Source organism: Anas acuta, chromosome 21, assembly GCF_963932015.1.
Source record: "Anas acuta chromosome 21, bAnaAcu1.1, whole genome shotgun sequence".
NCBI classification, from domain to species: domain Eukaryota; kingdom Metazoa; phylum Chordata; class Aves; order Anseriformes; family Anatidae; genus Anas; species Anas acuta.
The window spans coordinates 5,468,826-5,478,006 of NC_088999.1; the positions used below are offsets into that span (position 1 = coordinate 5,468,826).

General features: G+C 53.2%; 1 protein-coding gene across 1 annotated transcript in view; it reads left to right on the top strand.

The window, feature by feature from the left end:
* EPHA10 (EPH receptor A10) overlaps nt 1-6,811 on the top strand; it is a 40,169-nt gene extending 33,358 nt beyond the window's left edge. Inside the window, exons 14-17 of the mRNA XM_068657926.1 lie at nt 780-929; nt 1,079-1,257; nt 1,338-1,502; nt 2,071-6,811. Coding sequence (XP_068514027.1) covers nt 780-929; nt 1,079-1,257; nt 1,338-1,502; nt 2,071-2,185 — 609 coding nt within the window. The 3' untranslated portion in view covers nt 2,186-6,811. The remainder of the gene's footprint in view (nt 1-779; nt 930-1,078; nt 1,258-1,337; nt 1,503-2,070) is intronic.
* The last annotated feature ends 2,370 nt before the right edge of the window (nt 6,812-9,181 follow it).

Sequence of the window (9,181 nt, forward strand, 5' to 3'; positions counted from 1 at the left end):
AGGCATGGCCATCCCAAGGAGAGGAGCCTGTTTGCGGGGTTTGCCCCACAATCTGTTGGGAGCTGTGGTTTTCTGTCAGCTCTGAGCAGGCTGATGGCAGAAAGAGTCTTGCGATGTGATTTTTTTAGCCTTTATCACGAGCTCCAGGGAGACACCTTGGGGAAAGCATCCCTACCTTGTAGACTCCTTGGTGAAGCAGGACCAAGTGCTGAGCATCCCACAGTGCTGCAGCTCACAGCTCAGCTGCTGTGCCCGCAGGGATGGGAGAAACCTTCCCTCGGTGCCAGCATGGGCACGGAGCAGCCTGCTGGGTGCCGGGAGCCCAAGCTGTGGCTTTGGGGTTGAGGTCTCCCCCCTGTTAATTGCAATTAGCTGCAGTGTCTGTCACTTGCTTTGCCCCGTGCATCTGGAGGGATATGCAGAGGTGGAGAACAGGATGGCTAATTACAGGAGAGCAAGCTAGGGTGCAGGGACTGTGTGTTTGTGCAGCTCGGAGACGGGTTTTGTTAAATATTAATGTGTAAAATGCCATCAGCTCTTCCCAGAGCCATTCTCTCTCCCATTAATATTTCAGAACTCACATTCCCATGTAGCATACTGTTGCACGACCATTTTAAAGCAAATTGAGGCACAAGTTTTCTCTTAGTATGAAACCCGTGCGTGCTACACAAGCTGTGAAACAGGGAGAGGGTGCACCGGAGGGCCACCACGTGTGTCAGCCTCTCCCTACTCCTGTCCTATGTGACAACACCATTTCACCCCATTTTCTGCCCGGCCAGCGTGGGAAGAGCCTGGTGCTGTGGTCAGCCCCCGAAGCCATCCAGTATCACCACTTCAGCCCGGCCAGCGACGTGTGGAGCTTTGGCATCGTCATGTGGGAAGTCATGTCCTACGGCGAGAGACCCTACTGGGACATGTCCCACCAGGATGTGAGTCCCCTGCTGCGTGCCCGACGGTGATATTGCTGTGGCTGGCGGCGGGCGGTGAGGAGGGAGGGCTTCCCAGCTGCCAGGTTTGGGTGCAGTCTGTATTTTGGCGTCTCAGAGCTGTCCCCTCGCCTTTCTGCCCCGCTCTGCAGGTGATGAAGGCGGTGGAGGACGGCTTTCGCCTGCCAGCCCCGGCGAACTGCCAGCCTCCCCTGCACCAGCTCATGCTCGACTGCTGGCAGAAGGACCGCAGCCAGCGCCCCAAGTTCTCGCACATCCACGACGTCCTCAGCAAGATGGTGCAGAGCCCGCAGCCCCAGCCGTGTGCCAGGTGCCCCCTTGTCCCTTCCCCTGCAGGTCCCCACCGCTGTGCGCTGTCCCCGCTTCCCTTTACACCCCGTCTGTCCTCAGGTCCCGCAGTGCCGCCGTGCCCCTGGCTGAGCGCTCCTTTGCAGCCTTCCCGGCCTTCAGCTCGGTGGGAGAGTGGCTGGAAGCGATAGAAATGGGCAGGTACCGGGATAACTTCACCGCTGCGGGCTACTGCTACCTGGAGTCCGTGGCCAGGATGACGGCGCAGTAAGTGAGAGGGGCTGGCTACAGCCTGGCATAATTGGGTGCAGGGGGGAGCGAGTTGTGCTTTTAAATACCAGCCACTTGGTGCTCAATGAAGGGGCAGGTCTGCCAGAGCACATCAGCAAGAGCTGCAAAAGAAAGAGAACACGTCCCAGTGATGGTGTGGGTTGGGCTGCATGTGCTGTGCAACTCAGCTGCTGGGTTTTGGAGCCGATTGAAAGCTGTGCTTTGGGTTTTAACCTGTAATTTCTGGCAGGCACAGAGTCCTACCTGTCCCGGATGGAGAGCAGGGTCAAATCGAGGAGTGATTTGCCAACAGGTGGCTCTGCAAGCAGCACGGGGCCTCCAGCTCCAGCAGCCGGGGTGGGAGCTGTTGTGTGCTGCGGGCTCCTGTCACCCCAAGCTCCCTGTGCTGTTCAGCTGGGACAACAGCTTGGGGATTTCTTACTCCTGCATGTCCGTAGGAGCCCAATGGTCTGAAATCCATGCTGCTCTGTCCTGGAGAGCAGTCAGCACAAGACACCGAAGTTAGGGCTTGTTCCTTGTGGCTGACAATGGGTATGTTTTGCAGAGATGTCCTGAGCCTGGGGATCACGCTGGCAGAGCACCAGAAGACCATCCTGAGTGGCATCCAGACCCTGCGTGCCCAGGTGATCCAGATGCACGGCCGAGGCGTGCAGGTGTGACGGAGCACGGAGCACCGGAGTGGGAGGAGGCGCCGGCCACGTGCTGGCCCCAAACCAGACCAAATCTCTGAAACCTCATGGTTTCAGGTGGGATGTAGGAGTCCCTGGGCTGCTGCCCAGCGAGTCATTCCACGTGGCAAGAGGGCAGGGTGGCCCGTCCCCTGTGCCAGGGAAGCCGAGCATCCCTGGGACACCAGGCACGGTGTGCCTGGGCGGCTGTGGTTCTCCCCATCGCTGTTCTGTAAGATGAGTCAAATGTAACGATGCCATTTCACATGGTAATTAGGTCAACAGGGTGGACGGACATTTGTGCACTGTCTCAATCCAGAGCTGACAGCGTTTTCCTATCTAGCATCCTACTGGTGAAATCCATGGGTATTTTTATACAGGCTGACATCTTCTACCAACCCCACCGGGAGCTTTTATTGCTTTTATTTTTAGAGACTGGAGCAGAGCTCACACCCAGCGCCCCGCTTTGGGAAGGTGACTTTGCCCATCTGGCGCGCTGAAAGGAAGCTCTTTCTTTCCCAGCCACATCCCTTCCGCTCCAAGAGTCACCTCGCTGAGTCTTGACACCACTGTTGGTGAACAAAACACAAATGTTCTCCACCGAAGCGCAGAGCAAACGGTGCTGAACATTTCTTGTCCTGGCAAGACAGTTGCAGCGGAGGAAACGGAGGCCACAGCCAGGAGAGGGTGAGCACTGATGCCCTTGGGCTGCCCTGCTGATGCTCTCAGCCTTCAAGCTTTCTGCCTTGCAAAGTCTCGTGGGCAGAGCATCCTGCATCCTTCGCTGGCTTGGTGGGGAAGTGCGGTGGCTCTGACTGCTCTGGGATGCAGCACCTGGAGGGACACGAGGCAGTAAGGCAGTGGGGAAGGTGTGTCTGTGGTGGCGAGCTGCTGCTTGCTGGGCAGGAGGATGGCTGTAGGAGCCTGGAAAAGAGGGGTCTGCTCACCTTTGGCACTAACCCACACCCCTGTAAGGTTTGCCAGCGATGGTGCTCACTTTGAGGTCCTAATGCTGTACCGAACAGCCAGCCACGGATGCTGGAGAGAGAACAACAGCAGAGAAATACCCACGGCAAGGTGAACGCTGAGAAAGAGGGGCTTCAGGTGGGCGCAGCCAGTGACAGGGGGGTGTAGCGGGCAGAGCATCGCCACGTGGCTGTGGGCTGAGCCACCTGGGTGAGGCTGGAGCCTGGGGATGAGCATCCCTCCGGGCAGGTTGGCACATCAGCACTTTATTTCATAGCAGCCCGAGGCTCAGCACCATGTGCCTCACGCACTGGCAGTTCCCACTGCTACAGGCCTGATCCGTGACGGAAGGCTTAAATTGCATCTGCTTAACGCTACAAGTTTCCTTGAAGTTGGTTAATTAAATGGGTCTTCGCAGCCTTGTTCTGGGCTTTGTAGGCCTTTTATTATCATCTGTAAGTATTTCAAGTGAATTATTAATGATGAAAGGCAAAGATTTACAAAGGGAACAAATGCTGTAGAGGAAGATGTTCACGATGCAGTTGGAAATGTGTTTGCGTTGGGTTCGGAGGCTATGCAGGTAGCCTGCACCAAAGGGACACAATCTAAATGGCAATTAGCTGAAGGATGCTAATGCAGCCTGTTTGTGGGGCTGGCGTCATACTCACCCCACCCAGACAGATGGTTGCATCGTTTCAGGGACCCAGCTTTTGTTCAGTAAAGCCTCATTCCTGGTGGTTTTCTTCGAACCCACGCATGTGCCCCAGGGGAATGCTGTGCCCTCGGAGGCTTCTGGCTTGGCTGCTGCCACTGGCTGAAGGTCAGGAGTGCTCAACACTACAAGATTTCCTTTTTTTCAGCTGTTTCAACGTGACTGCATTGGAGATCAGAGCTGAACTTCACCAACACGTGGTATCAAGAAGGTGCCAGCTGATGTTTACTTCTCATTTTTCTGCCTTGTGTTGCCATTTCCAGGCAATGTCACAGTGAGCTCCCACCAGCTCTTGGTGCTCTCCTTCTGAAGTTTAAGCAGCATTCCCCAGTGTCACTCGGTCAGTTTTTTATGGAAATAACTTCCCTTTAAGTTTCACTTTTGTCCGGTCCGGGTAGTTGCTCAGCATCCTGCTGTTTCACACCCAGAAGAGTAATAATTGTGAACTGAAACCTTCATTTGGTAGAAATGCCAGATCCCAAGGATCAAGTGCAATTTGTATGCTCGTTATGTTTACATTTTATCTATAGAGAAAGTATATTCTAGTTCTCGAGGCAGGGAGCTGAACCAACGTGATTCCTGATCCTCTCCCCCATCTCCTGCCCTTGTCCCTTTCATGGGAGCTCCCCAGAGCCTCCTGCAGGCCGGGCTCCAGGATGCTGTGCTTGCTCTCTGGGGCTCTGGGCAAAGCCAGGACTCGGTGACAAGGTGACACCATGCCCTCGGTCTGGAAAATGGAGCTGGCTATGAGCGCACAGCCTGCCTGGGGCAGAAGACCTCTCTGTGACATGCAGGAAGGTGCTGAGGGTGCTCTGAGCATCTCGAGCCCAAGGGTAGGGAAGTGAAGGCAGCAAAAAGGAAATTCTGGAAATAGTGACGGTTGTCAGCAGCTACAGAGGCCTCAGAAGAGGTGTCCCAATCACTGTAAATAAACCCTATAACCTGTTGAGGGAGGCTGAGGTGATTCTGAGGACAGCTCCGTGAACCAGCTGGAAGGCAACTGCTGGTAGCAGGATGCTCTTGGGCAAGGTGTTCCTTGTGTTTGTGCAGTGATCGAGGCCGTGCAGGTTTCTCATGTGCCTGGTGAGGGAGATCAGATGAAGGGAGAGTGTGCACAGCTCCGCAGAGGTGCCCGAGAATAATGAATTCTCAGCAAAAGTTCGAAGAGAGTGTGGTGTTCCCTTTCCAGCAGATTAAATGTTATTCCTTGGGAACGCTCCTGGGCTTTATTTGTCAGTTAAGAGCCTTACAACCAAAGGCAACGTTGACAAAAGTGGCAGACCTGGCAAGCTTGGATGCATTTTCTGCGTTCCCTGCAGAGACAATGTGGGACATTAGGGTGAGGAAGAAGTCCTTGTCCTTGTCCTTCCCCAGCAGCTGAGCCCTGCAGCAAAGCCCTGGGGTCTCTTAATCCATGTGGCTGGGCACTTGTACAGTGCACTCTCTGTGCTAGAGTGCTCCAATTAAAAATGAGACCATTCCTCAATCATTTAAGAGTTCCCCCTGCTGAATTAGGCTCCTGTACTGCATTCTCCAGCACAATCAGAACTGGAAGCGACATTTCTTCATCTGAGTCTCTCTAGCTGGTCCCCAAAGAAATTCCGTGTTTAATTACTTTCCTGATTTACTACAGTGAGGGACTTGGGCTCGATGTTTCAGCGAGCTCTTTTTCTTCCAGACAGCAGCGTTCTGTGGCTGGGACCACGCTCTAAGGCGGCAGAAGCGCGGTGTGTTGGCTCTCCTGGCCTCTGCTGGAAGGGAGAGGAGAGCACGTAACCGAAGCGTGCTTCCTAGCCTAGCTGGTGGCAACAGCAAACACCTCTAACCGAGCTCCTCATCAGCCCTGGAACTAATCAGATCAGCAGATTAAGTTATAAATTGTTATTGCGATTTTAAAATTAACTTGTGCCCTCTCAGCACCTCCTCTTTGGGGAAGTATTCAATGCCTGATAATTAAATTAATTAGCACTGCTGTTTTGCAGCTGCTCGACCAAGGGAAATGCCTCAGAACGATTTCAGATTCTTATTCCAGGCTGTGTCTGACACAGGGCAAAGTTCCTTCTGAAGCTGACAAAGGGGTTGGGGTCGCGTGTTTGGGTTCCTGCTGTGCTTTTGGAAGAGGTTGCTCGTGTCATGGACATGGGGGTAGCCCCCAGGGCATCACGAGGAGCATCAGCCCCATGCAGGAGCACTCAAGGGCTTTGCTCTTTGGGGCTTTGCTTTCCTCAGACCATGGTGTATTTGACCCAATACATTTTGTTCTCCAGCTGCTTCCTCTCCAGCAGCAGGAAGCCACCTGTTTCTGGGCTTTTCTTTGTATTCCTAATGGGGATGTCTCCACTAGATGTTCCTCTTGGCCAGCGAGAAACGGCGCAGTACACGGCGCAGTAAACGGCTCTGCCTGTGCTGGAGGAATTCCTCTTTGGGAATCTTCCCCTTCTGAGCTGGGTCTTGTTTTCCTTGAGGGCAGCAGGACAGGTCCCAGCTGTGACCCTGGTCGGGAACAATTTTCTGGAGCCAGAATTAGGACAGTGCTGGACACAGCCCCAGGCAGCATCATGAGAGCTGGTGCACGTAACTCCCCCCCCGGCATAAAACCAAAACTGGGGTCACGTTGGTTCATCTCTAGCTGCTTTTTGATATTCATTAACCACATGTTATATACTGTAAATACGTACTTGAGAAGTCAATATATATTTTTATAAGCTTGGAACAAATGTAATATAAGATTGTAAGGGACACTGTGTACATTTCATGATCGAGCTATAGTCAGACATCTCCAGGGAATCACCATTGACTTGGAAGAACAATAATAATAATTATAGATGGTAATAAAGATCTATTGACATTTTGTTAATTTTGTATTTATTGAACTATGTTTGAAGATTGCAATAATGAGATACCTAAATATAACTAAGTAAAAACAACCACTAATTCTGTCCTGGCTTGCATGTGTGGGTTATTTCTGGCATTGCGATGAAAAGCACCGCTTCAGTGAGGATAGCAGGTATCGGGTAATGAACAGTTGAAGTGGCAGCAAGGTGTGAAATGATGCCTTGTTTTATTAAGTAGCATGTGAGCTAAAACAAGAGCCTTTGCTCCTTTTTGCAGTGTGTGCAGGAACAGTGCCGTGGTTGTTTCTTGCTACTGACGTTTCCGTAGGGAAGAAAAAACATTGTTTAACTGGGACAGCTCACTGGTTTTGAGGAGGGAGAGGCCGAGCCCTTGACCAGTGGGGCCAGCTGTGGTCAGGCAGGCAGAAGCCCCTTGTTCCCCCTGGGAGCCCCCAGCTTTGGATGTGATCAGAGCGGAGCTGCTGGCACCATCCTCACCCTGAGTGCAGGATGCTGCTGAGCAGAGGGAAAACACTGCTGAGCTCCCGTGCTCAAGGCGTGCAATTAATTGTTTAACTGAGTAAACGAAAGTAGGGTATGGCCAGCATGTTAAATGCAGGCGTTGCACAAACAATAATATTTAGAAATAATGCAGTGCGACTCTTTCAGCGGTTCCCGTTTCTTCTCTTTTTTCTTGGGCTGCTTAATGCCAAAGAGCATGTACAAAAGCCTCGTTTCAGTGTGCTGACAACAGTGACAGCTGCTAGGAAAAAGGAACTGAATGGGTGCTTAAAACGGGTGAAGTCTATTTGCCTTCTGTCGATCAATTAATTCAGCCAGTCTTCACTAGGAGCCTGGCCAGGGCTATATTGGCACTATAAAGAAATAATTAGTGCTCTGAAGCAGGGTTATGAATAGTGGATTGCAAGCCCCAGCCAAGCAGAGGTATTTTTTTGCCCAGCCTTACCTGTGCTGCTGCCTCTTGTGCCCCGTGGGTGATGTTTTCACCCTTTTTTGTGACCTTCCTGGTAAAGACGGGGGCTTGGGCATCCCTGTGCTGCTTGGGGTGGGGGCTGGATGCTTCCAGCATGGGTTGGGGGACACAGGAGGGAACAGGGAGGATACTGGGGGGGGGATGAGAGGTCTCCATCAACTACCCCCTGGGCTGGCAGGAGCATGGCAAAAGCCCCTTCCCCTCTCTGCCACCAAGGAAGCAGCGTTCCCCAGCCCACCCAGGGCAGGCCCACGCTTGAGGAGCTCGCTGCCTTGCTAAAATGGAGGCCGATTTTCCGGCTTCCTGGGTCAAGCAGTTGTGCTGCGCGGTGTCAGCATGTCCCTGCTCCGAGCTGGAAGCTTTATCTTCATAACTTATTGCTCACTGCTCTGCGACTGCCCTGCTGCAGTGATGGATTGCACGGGCTGACATTGAAGCTCCTGCTCCCTTCTCCCCCCCTCCCCATTCTCTGCTGTTGGAGCTGACTGGACTGTGAATATTTTCTGCACAACAGACCTGAGCAAACCTCTCATGATCTAATTTTAGTCCTCTGATACGGAGGTTTGAGGGGGAAATTACAGCTTGGGCTGCAACCGTGCGTATTGTATAGCCAGCAATGGATGTATCAGCTTCTGACACAAGCAATGGCTTTGAGGGAGGAAACTAGCTCTGGAAAACATCTGGAAAATCATGTCACAGCTCTCCAAGGACAGCAGAGTCTGTCACCTTGATGTTTGCATTTTGTCCCGTCTCCTTTTGAGCACGCCGTTGCCTTCTGCTCCCCTCCATGCACATCCAAGGTCTCTCTGGGTGCCAGCTGTGGCCAGACTGGGAGCAAAGGAGCCTGAGAAAGGGGCAGGTGCTGGTGGGGCAAGGGCATACACGGTGCTGGCACAGCTGTAGATCGTTTTGGGGCTCTTGTGTGTGCTGCCTTGCCCTGGGATGAGCTACAGGTGCCATGGCATGGGCAAGGACCAGCCCAGCTCTGCCTCTTGTCCTCCATCCTCCCCGCTTTGGGGTGAGCATGGGAAGGGGGAGAGTGATTCCCAGGGGACATTAAAAGGAGCCTGGCTCTGGAGGGAGAGTTACATTTAAATATGAAAACCTGCTAATTCATGGGAAGACCTGGTGCCATTTAGCAACCGGTGTGTGTGGCGAAGGAAAAGCCCCCAGTGCCTGCCTGCTCCCACCTCTTGCACTCTTTAGCTCCCCCTGAAAGCCTCCCAGTGACCCCCAGGTTCTTCTAGGATGCCCAAGAGGCATCCAAGGGCACTCGAGGATGTCCTACGAGCCTCCTCTTGTACCCTAGAGGCAAAATAAGGACTCTTCCAGGAATCTCTGGAGGCCTCGCAGTGCTCTCTAGTGCACTCTCACACACACTGCAGGCCTCCTGTTGTCTTCTGCACTCTAGATCCTCCACAGGTCCACCAGGGCCCCCCAGTGCCCCCCCTAGCTCCCCCAGAAAGCCTCCCAGTGACCCC